Consider the following 14236-nt stretch of genomic DNA (forward strand, 5'->3'; position numbering starts at 1 on the left):
CCAGGGAAGATTTGATCGAATTGTCTGCTCACGAGTGTGATTACGTGGAGGCCTTTTGCTTCAAGCCTCGAGAAACCGTGACTAACGCTGGTCCTATTGCATCGTGTATTAGCTATTCATTCTGGTGCTCAGGGAGTAAACAAGGAATCCAGGTTGGCCGGCATGCAGGTAGCAGGGTGAGATGCATTAAATGTGCAAGGGGAGCAGTTTACTGGCCTTGGCTTAGAAGATATTGGGTTGACCACGTCATTAAGCATGAACACAGCGATCTCTGATCATCAGTTTACCTATCGACGTAATGGTGGTTTCCTAGTCCATGTTGATGCACCACTAGCGTGAGTTGTCCAGGCAGGCGAACCGGGGTCCATGTCAGTATCATATGTCGTTCCCTTGTGGAGTGTTCGGAATGTGTTGGGAAAGACGATACTCCTTCGACTACTCAGTCTCGTCGACTTCTGTCTTTGTCGCTCTATCGACCTGGTCCCGAAATTGCTAAACTGGCGAACACCGTGTATTTCATGCCGAAGCGCTTCTTATATGATATATTCAGAGGCAAAGCTCGATCAGTAACGAGTGAAGTCTTTCGCCAACAGACGATGCGATTCAAATCCCAGCAAAACCAGATACTTGGATAAAGACAATGATAAATAGTGTGCGGCGTGTGTGACAGAGTCCAGACCCCAAAAACGTAGCAATGCATATCACGCGCCTTTCCCACGTCGCGTTTGTGGAACTCCGTCCTTATTTAGAACACTAGGCTTTTCCTTCATGTTGCCTCCCCTCAAGAGGATCTTCTCTGGCAAAGGCACTTCCTATTTTGATAGCCTGTGGACATCTATCGAAATGCGACCGTGTGAACAATTGGGCTTTGGGTCCATCAAACCGGATGCAGCTGTGGAGGGAAATGATATTTTCGGGTGAACACTATCTCCTATAATTGAAAGGCTTCCCTAAGATAGCTATCTAGTCTGTATGTATTGTATCTTCCAGGACTTTCCTCTAAGGAAGGAATGCTGAAAAGATAGTCCGAACTCTAGAGACAGTCACATATATCCTTTCTTTCAATGATCGAACAAGATGAAAAACAAATTACCGCAAAGAGATAACTGTCTGCTTGAAGAATTCCTAAGGATCCATTGGATATGTTAATTGTATGAAAACATTCCCTTTACCACGCGAGATACTTTGCCTCGCCCTGGCGCATCAAATATCAAAAGCCATGTCGCTATTTGCAGACTAAGCACATCACTCATTCCGAGGGCTTCTGGATCAAGATAGCCTCGGCCTGAGAAAGCTCGCAGCGAACAATGCCACCGTCATTGACAATGCCTTGCTCGACTTTTTCTTGGCCTACCAAGTTTCCCGTCGCTGAATCGATACTAACTCCCGATACGTTCACCCCACTCTTTGCGTTGGTGCCTGGACCCTGTAATCTGAGGATCTCTATCTTTGTGCCTGGGCTCCACGAGGTATGCACTTCCACGGTCCGTGTCGGTCGGTCCCCTGGGGAAGCAAATGTGGAGTCAGTTGCTGCCAAAGTGGAAGGGTTATGCGCTCCGACTGTCGAGTTCCACACGCCTAAATTGATGAAAACAAGCTTAGCAAGGCTGGACTCCGGGGCATCGCTGAAAATTGCGAATCCGCTAAAGTCCGATGCATTCGCAGCGGGTAACGCACTGATCCTCCACGAGTCCGCCTTCCTGCTGGAGATGATATGAGCGAGGAAGATATGCGAGAAGAAGTTGGCCCGGACACCCGCAGTGAGGTTCTCGCCCTTGTGCTCATACGGGAGAGGAGTGAAAGCAGAATATTCACTCTGGTGACCGAGGTGGAAGTAGGTCTGCTCGATGCCAATACTGGCTGCCGTTAACACATAATCGGTGGCCCAAAGGGCGGCTCCAAAGGTGTCACTGATGCCGCTTTTCCCACTACATGAGGCAGAGTTGGTTTCTCCCAGAACCAGTCTGCTTCCTGCCGCTCGGGCAGCTGCATCCTGTGGAATATATTGAGACAGGTTCTTCCAGATAACGTTGTGGTCTGAGAGCAAGTTCAGAGAAAGACGTGCGTAACGCTCAGCATCGCAAGTTGATTGGGGGTAGAGGTGCACCGCGTAGCTCTCAATGATCTTAGGGTCAACCAGTCCCGCGCGGGTTACGTTAACGATGTCAAAGTCGTCTATTTCGTCGTGTTGATCAGGGACCATGGGAGGATCGGCAAAGACGGCCGCTTGGAAGAGGGGCTTGTGAGTGGCATTCTTGTAGAACTTGGAGGACAGAATTTGGCCTGTCAAGCGGCGCCACTGCTTCGTATATTCCTTGGTGTCCCAGTCTGCTCCTCGCCAGCCTTTGTTGATATAGTGATCTATTTCATTCCCCAGTTCGAAGTGTGATAGGGAATCTCCCAGTGCCCCCATCGCGGCTTGGGCTTCCTCCATGGCGTTGATCCATGAATCCGTCTCGTTGCGAAAATTCAGTGTGTATAGAATGTCCGTTCCTTCTGGAAAATATTCTTTCCAGCCATTGAACCAATCTGGACGGATACGTAACACCTCTACTGTGGTATCATTTGGCAGTGCTTCCGACGGGAATTCCAATGTTGGATCGAATAATGTTTGGTCAGCGATATTGCCTCCGACTCGAATTGGTGCGGGTACTCCAGCTATCTCCGCGACGTGTCCCAATAACTTTGATGCCAGTTCAGTTTGGAGGTACGGGTCAAGAGAAACAGGCTCAATTGAATAACCATACAAATCACGTCTCAGGACCCTGGACGAAATGTTCAGAGGTATATGAACGGTAGATACAGAAGACGCAATCGCTAGATTGCCAAACAGAAGGAGGGATGGCAGCCAGGACGACATTTTTGGGATATCGAACAGAGTGATCGAGTCGCCGAGCTCCTGGTTCTGAGGTACAGCAAGATTTATTTAGATTACTGGCGTGGGGGTACACTCAATGAGGTGATTTCACAGAACGCGTTTGATCGGGTAGTTAACTTAATCTAATTAATTAGCAGAGTGATCGGCGCAGGATGTCAGCACGATGATAGTAGTATTCCGGTGGGGGTCTGTTCTCACCGAAAGTACTTCCTTGTACCTGTTCAGGACCATCTGAAACTAGCATAACTCGTAACATGCGAGTTGTCTATCCGAAGACCCTGAGTGACATCATGAAGGTCAGATTCCAGTTAGAGCAAGCCGGGAGGGAAACTCGCGGGGAGAGGTGTTTCCTCCACCGGACTCGATCTGGTATGCTTCTCTACATTATAGCTCCGGAGGGGTGTGGATAATGGCCCACTCATGCATTCGCCTAATGCCGCACCCTCTCTCCGTGCTAAACACTTTAGGATGCGGGGAAATGCCCGTCTTGAGGCCGGGTGACGCTGCAGCTGAGGCCCATCAAGCTATCCCATAGTCCTGTCGTTGTGCCGTGTGGCTAGATCCAGAACGCCGGAAAGTTTTCATCACTTTCTGCCTCTATTTGTGATCGAAACTTTTAATTTGGTTTGAAATAGTAGCAACTTTGAAGATGAATTACGAAAAGTTGGCTTTCAATTCCTCGCATGATAGACACACGTATAGTAGCAGTATTTTTCGCTGCCCAGCTACTTCCAGAAAGGACTTCAGGAGGATACCTTATGAGCCGGCCTCCCAGGCAGTGCGATTCGGATTTATGATCTAAACATCCGAACATCTGAACATTCTACTAACCCAGGTACCGTACGTGAGATATTAGAGATGCTTTGCGGGATTAGCCCAGCGTCGCCTGGACCATAGGTATCAAACCATTGGTGACTGCGTCGGTTGACCGCCAATCCGACCAAGTATGGTCAAGGAGCCCTGCATGCTTGGTTAGTTGCCGGTTTGCTCTCGGATAGTCTTGGAGAAAGACTCACCCCATAGCTCATCGTCATCCTGAGTCCCTTTCCGGATATAGTAACTTCCCGCAATCACCCAAACCATCCATCCCGCCTGTAAACTAGGAAGCCATTCCCGCAGGCAGGAGGCATACACATCTGTATATGTGGTGTTGTCCTGGGGGAAGCCGAATTCAGTCATCTGTACCGGCATAATATTCACAATACTCGAGTTCTGGGTGTCAAGGGCGTTGAAACCGGCATTCCATAAACTAGACTTAAGGTCCTCGCAGCTTGTGGCCGTGCGTTCGTAGTTGTGCAGCTCGAGCACAATCTTATCAGCATATTCGAAATCATCCTTACGAAATGCAGTGCCGTTCCCCAGCTCCGCACCCGTAGGTATGGGGCTGAGTCGGGTGTCATAGTCGAGACCCGAAAAGTAAATCAAGAGATTACGATTGGCCGCATGTATCTGGTTGGCATTCTCCACCATATGACGGTACCAGTACCGCCAATTGTAGGTCGTATTGACTAGGGTAGGATTATCCTCTGCTTTACGCAGTTCATTTCGCATCCCGACACTCTTCACAGCGGGGAGAGATTTAACCTGAGTGGTCGCGTCAGTAACTGAAGAGGCCGGTGATCGGGGGGTCTTGAATACATGTTCAGCCATATATTGCCACCCGCGGTGCCATTTGGCCACATCAAAATACCTGTCTCCAAACCAGGTGTTGCCATCCGTGCCTGAACAACACCACATGGCTTTAGAGATGTGGTTGTCCAAGTGCACATAGACCCCTTGTCGGTGTGATTCATTCGCTACTGCGTCGAACACCTGCCAAATATTTGATTAACCATACAATAAGCGTTGCCTTGTGCGATACCTACCTGCAACCTTGTAGTATCAACACCAAACTGAGGATTATGCCGCACAATGTTGCTAGATACTTTCGTGCCATTCTTCTCCCCCAAGGCCTTTACAAGCGAGTCCTTAATTGACACGTCTCGGCCCGTCTCTAGGATATCATCAATCATTTCAATGGCAAAGGTGAGGCGGATGACGTTCATCCCCAGTGTTTTGATTTTGTCGACAATATTCTCAATCGACTGATACTGAAGGCCTTCCGGCAGCATGGCCTCCGAGGCACCTGGCCAGTTGACGCCTGCAAAAGTTATATTTTGTCCATTGGCATCGACTATCCAACGCCCAGAAGTTGAAAGGGGCCCTGGGGCAATTGCAAGGGCAATTTGGGGAATGGTGATCCCGACCAATGTGGCTAGTACGTTAAAACGCATTTTGATCCGCGTGCATTGTGAGAAAGCAAAGGGCCCTCGAGATAAGCCGAAGCGGCTCTTATATCATTCTTTCCTTGAGAGCCCGTCTGCGCATGGATTGGCTTGTATGTACTACATAAGAGCTAGCCAGTATTCAGCATCATGCATGTTTTGTCACATACGTGGAGTATCCACGACTGAAGCAGTCCATTGGATGAAAGATGTGGACGCGGAGGGAAATAACCGGCAGCTTGCCAGACGGAAATTATCCGATCATCTAAACGGAGAACATTAACGATCACCTTCCGTAGGCGTAACCATGATAAGATGTTAGACACGCCGCGTCCGCAACCGTTTATTGTTACCTTTCTTATAACTAGATCTGCACGAATACCTACTTCTAGTGGCCGGAAAACGTTGAACGCGAGAATCATCGCCAATTGTTTGCCGAGGAATCCGGATAATAAAACACCACACTAATTGACGAGGGTTGCTTTTGGCTAATGCAAGGTGATGTAAAACGCAACACCTCCATTGCGGGGCCATCGCATGATCCAACCTCAGGTATGATCAAGATCGAGGGGTTGTATTTCCATCGTATCGGACAGGGTCCATTGCGGATCATTTCTGTGGCCAGTTCATACCATTGCACGAGCGATCTTTGCTGCATTCGGTGACTGAACGGGGTCCATATACTGTAAACCTGGTAAGGACGAATCAATGGACAGACTCCGCCGGACAATCGAGATGGATAGTAATATGGTTCAAAGAGGGAGAAGGAGGATCAGACGTCAGAGTTGGGTAACTTTGGTCGACTGTGTTGGTAGAAAAGTGAATTGATCAATCATTACCTCGTGATGCAAGCCTGACTAATTATCCATCACATGATTGAGGAAATCTGATGGTGTATATCCTCAGGCACCCATTTCTTACCATGCTTAGATTTGTATGCGTGTTGCAAATCTAATCTGTCCTCGATCCAGCTCTGGATTTTGGACAAGATGGTCTACAATTCTAAGGAACTGTAATCATAGAACTTCTAGGTTGAGTGAGGACTTTTCGTACTCTAGAAGATTATGAGGTGAAAAGAAGGTAGCTGTTCTGTCAGCCAGCATGCATTGACCCCAGCTTCTCTATTGGTAGCAGCGTGTTGCCTGGAGAGGACCACGATCCAAATTTTTTTGACAATAGGTTTATGTGGACACGCAGCGTTAAGTGGAGCCGTGCCAAAGTTCTCAGAGAGACCCCACCCTTTGTTGGTTGCCTACTCCAGAAGATGATAATAGATGTCTAGCAAGCGTTCTGGCGTTGAGTCATGGGGATTCAGGCGATGATAGAACCATTCAAACGGAACTTGAGGTGGCTGACCATCCTCTGAGTCGAGAAAGGATGCAAAAAGGTTTGGAGGAGTTGGAATAAGCTGTAGGTGCTTGTGCAATCGACTGCACCCTCCATCCTGCCCACAGTTGTAAAAGGCAACGTATTCTGTGTCTAGGGCTGACAAACGAAACCACACCGATTTGATATCATTGAGATTGAGACCCTCATACTGCCTCTGATAGCCGTCAGAGGTTATGAGCATGAGATGTGGCCTTGCCCAGCAGAACTTGTTGGCGACCAGAAGGTTGGAGGTGCTAATTTCACCAATCTCAAAGCCATGAGTACTGATATCGCTCTTCTCTCTCTTATGATCCAGCTCATTGGTTCCATTTATCGCTGGTGCTTTCAGCGAGATCGTCGGCTTGTTAGCTAGGGCAGAGGTAAGCAAGAATTGGAACTAGGAGAGTAAGATCAGGATCGATGTGGATACATATTCCAATATGGCGTGAGGTATACCTTGAGGTCTCCATCAGTGTGTTAAAATATTTCTTCCTTGTCATTGTATATGACTGTACCAGAATTGACAAGCCTGTCGAACTCGGACAGTACAAATGATTCATTCATGGTTGTCTTTTGAAGAGCAGAGGCGTTGAGGGCTATCCCTGTATTGGAGTGTGTGCTGTTATGATTTGATGGTGATGGCTTAACCATTCTTGTTTAAAAGATATATAGCTGCGGGGTTATTTATCGTTGCATCCTTAAGCCTTTAGTGGCGTACCGGCATAGAACGATACACTTATCATTAAGATACTACTTTAACTGACACTTCCTGCATGCAGGTGTCGGCAAAGCACAAGCCTCACATACTTTTGTGGTATATACAATGGCGTCAGCGAGCTGATTCATTGCGTTATAGTATTGTCTCCGCCTCGCGAGCTCGAGCAAAAATAGATTTACAAGATAACAATAATGACCCCTGCAGTTTTGCATGCCGTCAAATATACACCTGGACCATCACCATTACGCCACTTATTTGCGTGCTATTGTCAATCATAGAAAGTAGAAACATCGCACACGAGTACCTACCATATTGGTTCGTACCCACAGGGCCACGTCATCAAAATGAACCCCTGTAGTAGCTGCTATTATACCATTCTACCCCGCTAAGACGTAGGCACATCTATCTTTCTGCCGTGGTTGCAGATGCTACCTACCGAATGTTGTCGCCGGCTTTCACGGTACTGGTATATTTCGGCAGTCAGGGTTCAATAGAGGATCAGTTCCAGGAATAAATCAGAAAAAACATTGTCATTGAATTTGGCCTTCAATCATTCAATCTTACCAGCAAGACTCTGCTCTCAAGTTATTCCTTTTAGATGAAAGCTCCTACGTCAACGACACTGGTCGGGGTGGATTCAATGCTAGCTGATTACGAACGACGTGATGCTACTCAAGATGAGATAAACGAGTTACCACATGTCGCCGACTCAATATCATTCATCGCCTGGGTTGCTCTTGTGGTCAGCGGTGCAGAGCGGTTCTTATTTTATGCCGCGACTACTCCTTGGCGTTAGTTCCACCCTCTTAAACCGTTGCAGTATAGGTATGACCGATGCCAAAATGTGTGCAGAGAATTATGCCCAGTATGATCGCGAGAATACCTCGATTCCGGGTGCACTAGGTCTCGGTGAAGCGATGGCTTCGAACATCTCAAGTGCTTTCTACGCCTTTACATTCTTGATGTCTGTAGCATTTGCTGTTCTTTCGGATGCCTGGTTGGGACGCTATATAACCTTGTGTCTTAGCTTTTGGTAAGTCTGTGTTTATATTCTACTTCGTGTATGTCATTCCAATTAACAGATTGGTAGTCTTGACTTCTGTGGCTGTTTAGTCCTTTTTGTCACATCTCTTCCGGCCATAACAGATGCCTCAGTCAAGCTAGTTGGGTTTATACTTGCTGTTATCCTAATAGGACTCGGGACTGGAGGCGTCAAAGCTACTATCACACCCTTCATCGGTGAGCTTTCTTTCATAAGATGAGGTCGTCAAAGCGGAAACGTTAATATGCTATATGATTTGAACAGGGGACCAATATCCAAATGTATCGCCGCAGCTAATTATCACAAAAAAGGGCGAGCGAGTTGTGACGGATCGGATGCTTACAATGCAGTATATTTATAATGTTTTCTATTGGTATGGTGCGGGATCACCCATACACAATCATCTATTGAGCCTGAAAAACCTTTTTAGGTTCACAAGTATTGCGACCCTGTCTCTCATCGCTTCAACCTATCTGGAGAAGAAAGTAGGATACTGGGCAGCTTACCTTATGCCACTCTGTGCATTCGCTGTCGTGGTCCCTCTGTTAACTGTGTGGCATAAGGCATTAGGTAGCCAAAGATTCTTCAACTTCGCTACTCGTGCACAGCACTAACCTTGATAAATAGTCAAGCTGCCACCACAAGGTAGTGTCATTCCGCAATTCGCAAAGGTCATATGCTTCTCAGCCCGGGACAGGTTCAGGCTGGATGCGGCCAAACCAAGCTACCAAGCTGAGAAGTACCACCGAGAAGTCGACTGGGATGATTTATTTGTGTCCGAAATCAAACGGGGCCTTAGTGCCTGCAAAGTCATGTTCGTCTTCCCCATCCCCACATTCATGTAATCCTTCGCTCATTTTATAACCAAGGGCATGTTTTATCCCATACCACTTATGCAACAATCAGAGTGTGAATAACCTGATTACCCAAGCCGGAGAGATGCGTCTGGACGGGGTTCCAAACGATGCGATAAAGGCTATTAATCCTGTCTTTTGCATAATACTGGGTCCATTGCTTCAGAGATTTCTGTATCCAGGGCTTCGAAAGGCCGGGATCCGATTTGGACCAATTGCACGGATGACTTGGGCATTCGTTACAATGAGTGGATCGATGGCCTTTGCCGCTGGGGTCCAGAAGTTGGTTTACTCCCGAGGTCCGTGTTACGAGAAACCCCTTGTCTGTGAAGCCTCAGATGGTGGCAGGATAGGGAATGATATCAGTGTTTGGGTGCAGATACCAATCTTCTTCTTTCTGGGCCTGGCTGAGATTCTGGGATTCACTACACTAGCTGAGTACAGCTATTCTGAAGCACCGACTAATATGCGGACCTTAGTACAGTCCTTGGTACAGGTGAGCTCAGGCATAGGTTCTGCCCTTGGCATGGCAGTGTCTCCACTTTCCAAGGATCCAAAAGTCCTATATCTCTACACGGCATTGGCAGCGACAATGGTCGTGGTGGCGTCAGGCTTTTGGGTGGTCTTTCACAGATACGACAGAAATCGGAATTGAAATGAACGGAGTGAATAATAATATAGAGACATAAAATTCTTGCTGGTAATAGATGATATAAATAGAAAGTTTAGTCATTAGTTATATTGCGAAAAATCACGGGATTTAAAGTTGATTATTAAGCGCCTCGAGGGTGGCGCCGGCACGAAGTAAATGTGGTTCAGACTCCAACTGATCTGCAACCATATCCAATTAACCTTGTCGTATATTGTCATAATGCCTCTTCAGCCCTTGTCATGCACTAATTGTCGGGAGCAAAAGGTATATGCTGCTAATGCTCTGCATTTCCTGATTACATGTTCACTAACAGACACGCAGCGCAAATGCTCGCGCGAGACTCCCATCTGTAGTCGGTGTTACCACTTGAAGTTCAACTGTGCCTATCCTTCCAGATGGCGCGGACGTCAAATAGAACCGCGTGGTCCAAGCAGCTCGAGCAAAAGAAATACGTTATTAATAGTCTCAAACGGGCGTCTGATCTCTAAGGCTACTGGATTGGAACTATTGGATGCTTACCTTGCCCTCTTTATTCCATCGACTTTTGTCTGTCATCCTTTGCGACTGAAAGCTCGGTACAATGAGGGTAATCTCCCGATCTGTGTGCGCGACTCTATTTTCTCCATGGCAACATTTTTGCGATCTGCGACCAAGATAGGTCTAGCTAGCGACACTCGATCCACGTCAGAAACAACACCTCCAGCAGAGATCTGGGCGCAACAAGCGAGCACGGATGTTAGGAACCAGATCAACCGGCCATCATTGGATGTTATTCATACCCTCTTTAACCTGATAGCTTACTGGTGCGCAGTGGGTAAAACACAAAAGTGCAGAGAACATGCTAGTGAGCCAAGCGTCTAGATGTATTTACCCGATAAAGCTGTGTGGGCTGACCGGTTCGGCAGAAATGGCACTGGCGTCTATTCAGCAACTGAGGGTGCAAGGCCTGGCTTCCCCGATCAATAGATCCCGTGAACTCGAGCGGTCTTCCTTCTTCGTGGGCATGATCAGTCAATGTCTCACAGATGACAGTGAATGCGTAGCTCTCATCACCCCACTCTCGGTAGACGGCCCACCGCCGTTCTCAGAAATCGACCTTCATAGTCCTCTCAGGGGACAGATATTGAAATTTATTCAGCACTGGTATCTTGCGCACATCCAGGTGGATACCAATTACTGACTTCATATTCCGCTAGGATTCGAATACGCCACTTTGTCCGCGCGTTACATACGGATATGGACCCAGGTATGCAATGGGCGACACTCTTCAATTTAGACGCCGAAACGAGAAGATTATACGAGACCCTCCCACCGACCTTACGTGATTTCAACGGTCAGTCATGTCTCGAAGCAGACTTTCGCGAGAGTCTGGGACTACAGACTCTTTACCATATGTGCCGGTTCGTTCCCCATCTAGCCATGATTCGATTGCTCCAGAAGCAGACGTCACCCGGAGACGAGTATGTACAATTATGTGCACAGATTGTAGTGCGACATATAAGCCGGGTCTCGGATGTTATCATGAACGCCGTCACATCAAGCCAGACCACATTAACAGCTCTACCGCCATTCGTTGCATACTGTTCATTTACCTCCGTTTCAGTGTATATGAGTTATCTCTCTCACTGCGGAAAAGATTGGAATGATGTCAATGACCCCGCGGTTTATCTTTCCAGAGTGAGACTCCTGTCTAATTTGCACTTACTCAATCAAGTCCGACGCGTTTGGACTCCTGTAAAAGTGATGGTATGTGTTCTAACCTGCATGCCGAGAGCGATACATGTAAACAGCGACTGACGTGTCATGAATACAGTGGGAGGCAATACAAATGGATATGGCTGCGCTGGGCATCTCAAGCACTGACGTTGAGGCCTACGGCAGATCTCTCATAAATGTGTCTGCCTTGCCCGACAGAGAGGTCCAGAGATCATACATCTTGTCCCTGGCCCATGCTGCCGAGCCTTATATGGACACTGAAATGATGCTCAGCTTGATACATATTGTTGACTATGTTAAGCTTGCCGATCCTGTATATATGCTAATCGGTATTTTCCGTTTATTTCCCGTCGGAGCTCGATGCAGTATGATGCCGTCTTCCAACAGGCATAGCCCAGCCGCCGGGCCGACACGAGAATTCGCCGGTAATGCTCAGCATACAGTACAAGTGTCTCCTAGCAATCCATCCTATCCACCTACGCGTCCTCATCGGCCTCTACCTTCTCAATGCGAACAACAGACTGTGGATCCTACAGCGCCCAGGTGTGCTTCACAGTCTGGATTGAACAAACACGACACATCTGTGGATCAAGTCGATCCTAGCAGACCATTAGGCGGTGCGGAGGAGAATCCAGCCATATCTCTAGAGATGCTGCAGATGATGTGGCTCGCCGACGAAGATCTTCCATGCATGTGAATTCAACCTCTTCACTCAGACCTGAGTCACCAAATCCGTGAGTCTGCCCTTGATCACGGCGCATTGTCAACCCCAATGCTGTCCGGTACTGGATGTGGCAAAGCAGCTGGGGCATGGGATCAAACATAGGGAGCCGTGATTAAGCTATTATCATCCCACCCCTCTAATGGCCCGGCTATTGTGATGGTGCCACATGGCTGCATAATTTCATATTATTCTCGTCACTATCCTAGTGTTATACTACAGGAGCAACCGAGAAATATCCATCTAAGATATATGAATATCATGTTGTAGGTGTGCTTTCCAGATTTCCAGTCTTCTCTGTGCACCATTTTCTTTCTATCTACGGGTAACACTTGGTTTGAAAGCATTTATTTTGGCCATCAAGTTACCGAGTGCTAACCTATCCACTCTTGCTATAGTGGTTGCGACAGCATGAGGCTTCGGATGGGGGCTAATTGTCCATGCCGTGATGACCATGCCCCCTTCCTTGAATTCGCTGCCTCAACGTAAAGCGGATAGAGAAGAGTCGCTTCCGACAGGCCCCGTTGCATGGAGTGGCTTCGAAGACATCCGAGATGCAGTGTTCCCCTGATGCGAATGTTTATGTCGATGTCTAGAAGGCGTTTATATGTTGACCCTAACGTTCAAAATAACAGCTGACCTATTTGCTCAGTCCAACACCAAGCCTCCCTTTGTGTCCTACATCAGCTATAACGTCCTACCGTTTATTTTTCTTCAGTGGTTCGTAGGATTACATCACTTGTCCTACGGCATGGGAGCTATATACATGGGAAGAGTACTCGCTATAGACAACGTCTCTCTCTTGGTAACGATCAATGATACCTGGTTAAAGAACGATAGTAAAGCAAAACGACAATGAAACAACATCAGACACATTCACGATTCCGATTTACCTAGCAAGGGAAACAAATTGAAAACGAATCAACAAAGCAGAACAAACCATATCCACTAACGCCTCAATTTCAAGCCCGTCATCATTCTTCAACAACAGTATTCCTGAACACCCTACACAACAACGATATCCAAGCCAGCCGGTTGTATACGATAGAAAGATAATCCTGAATCAACAAGCTGGTCAGCAGGGCCTCAACAGCCACGAACAAGCAATCGGGTGCACATACTACCCAATGTTGTGGCATTCAAAATGCTTTCAGCCACCCGGTTGCAGGTGGGACGTATGGGCAATCGGAGCCGGCTTTTGTATGGGGTCCTGATGCGGAACCCATTGCACAATGGGCGGGGGCTGGAACCCATTCTCGAGTTGCCTTTCTTTCTCCTTCCGGCTTCGGTGCCTTTTGATGAGGAGGAACGCGACGACCGAGATGACCAGCAGGAGAACGATGGGAATGAGGATCGCTTTGAGCAAGACCTTCAGGACACCCATAATGATGGAGGAAATACAATAGAAGGTGAGCAGCTTATGGTGGGAAAAGGTAACTCGATGTTTTCAGGTGGTTGGAAGTCAGAAACCTGTGAACGAAAACTCATCTACGACTTTATATTTTGAACAGCCCTGGTGGACGGTTGAGAATTTCCACGCTCTGGACGGTATGGCCGCGCGCGAGGGGGTATTGATTGGAAGACTGCTCTGGCAGGTAAATGTGTCGATAATCGACGGCGCTTAGTATCAGTGTTGGATTGGGTCACACATTGGGTTCCTGCACGCGATATCCCGTTCCCTGACCGGAAGCACCAATGGGGACTCGTCATGTCACACTCGGATTGAACGCTGTCGAGACATGCGATAGGCAGCCACTATATTTCTCCTATCTGGCGCAGCGAGTCAACCTGCGCATCCAGTACCAGCAGCTCCATTCGACGGGAGGTGCCCGCGAGAGACACACCACATACCGTTAGGTCACTGTGTGTTGATCCGGAGTAACAAGAATCGGAGTATCTCACTGATGACACTGTCGAGATGGGGGTGTGATGTGCCATGCAGAAGCTTCATTCTAGGCTCGGCGTTGGATACTTGGGGGACGGCTCTGATTGGCCGATAATCAGCCCTATGGCGGTTGGACAG

The 14236-nt window shown here is 47.8% G+C and overlaps 6 protein-coding genes across 6 annotated transcripts; 3 read left to right on the forward strand and 3 right to left on the reverse strand.

The window, feature by feature from the left end:
* Positions 1-1249: 1249 nt before the first annotated feature.
* Positions 1250-2860, reverse strand: F9C07_3216 (glycoside hydrolase superfamily; the record flags this gene model as incomplete). The annotated part of the gene is made up of 1 exon (XM_041285730.1): positions 1250-2860. The coding sequence occupies one exon, from the start codon at positions 2858-2860 to the stop codon at positions 1250-1252; it is 1611 nt and encodes a 536-aa protein (XP_041145540.1).
* Positions 2861-3331: 471 nt separating this feature from the next.
* On the reverse strand, positions 3332-5858 carry F9C07_1486954 (glycoside hydrolase superfamily). Its single transcript, XM_071508139.1, has 5 exons — positions 5529-5858; positions 5313-5407; positions 4744-5262; positions 3895-4690; positions 3332-3838 (listed from the first exon to the last, which is right to left on the reverse strand). Exons 3-5 carry the CDS (start codon positions 5149-5151, stop codon positions 3750-3752), a joined length of 1293 nt encoding a protein of 430 aa, XP_071366203.1. The 5' UTR covers positions 5152-5262; positions 5313-5407; positions 5529-5858; the 3' UTR covers positions 3332-3749.
* Positions 5859-5978: 120 nt separating this feature from the next.
* On the reverse strand, positions 5979-7161 carry F9C07_2243611 (uncharacterized protein; the record flags this gene model as incomplete). Its single annotated transcript, XM_071510028.1, has 3 exons — positions 5979-6907; positions 6967-6974; positions 7026-7161. The coding sequence occupies 3 exons, from the start codon at positions 7159-7161 to the stop codon at positions 6395-6397; spliced, it is 657 nt and encodes a 218-aa protein (XP_071366204.1). The 3' UTR covers positions 5979-6394.
* Positions 7162-7639: 478 nt separating this feature from the next.
* F9C07_2154854 (uncharacterized protein) lies at positions 7640-9879 on the forward strand. The gene is made up of 6 exons (XM_071509256.1): positions 7640-8019; positions 8081-8261; positions 8319-8467; positions 8535-8840; positions 8898-9084; positions 9140-9879. The coding sequence occupies exons 1-6, from the start codon at positions 7827-7829 to the stop codon at positions 9777-9779; spliced, it is 1656 nt and encodes a 551-aa protein (XP_071366205.1). The 5' UTR covers positions 7640-7826; the 3' UTR covers positions 9780-9879.
* Positions 9880-9995: 116 nt separating this feature from the next.
* F9C07_2231874 (uncharacterized protein) lies at positions 9996-12189 on the forward strand (the record flags this gene model as incomplete). The annotated part of the gene is made up of 5 exons (XM_071509891.1): positions 9996-10040; positions 10098-10620; positions 10682-10919; positions 10973-11522; positions 11590-12189. 5 exons carry the CDS (start codon positions 9996-9998, stop codon positions 12187-12189), a joined length of 1956 nt encoding a protein of 651 aa, XP_071366206.1.
* Positions 12190-13426: 1237 nt separating this feature from the next.
* On the forward strand, positions 13427-13838 carry F9C07_3220 (uncharacterized protein; the record flags this gene model as incomplete). The annotated part of the gene is made up of 2 exons (XM_041285721.2): positions 13427-13636; positions 13725-13838. The coding sequence occupies 2 exons, from the start codon at positions 13427-13429 to the stop codon at positions 13836-13838; spliced, it is 324 nt and encodes a 107-aa protein (XP_041145544.2).
* Positions 13839-14236: the final 398 nt, after the last annotated feature.

This window comes from Aspergillus flavus, chromosome 4, assembly GCF_009017415.1.
Source record: "Aspergillus flavus chromosome 4, complete sequence".
Taxonomy (NCBI): Eukaryota; Fungi; Ascomycota; class Eurotiomycetes; order Eurotiales; family Aspergillaceae; genus Aspergillus; species Aspergillus flavus.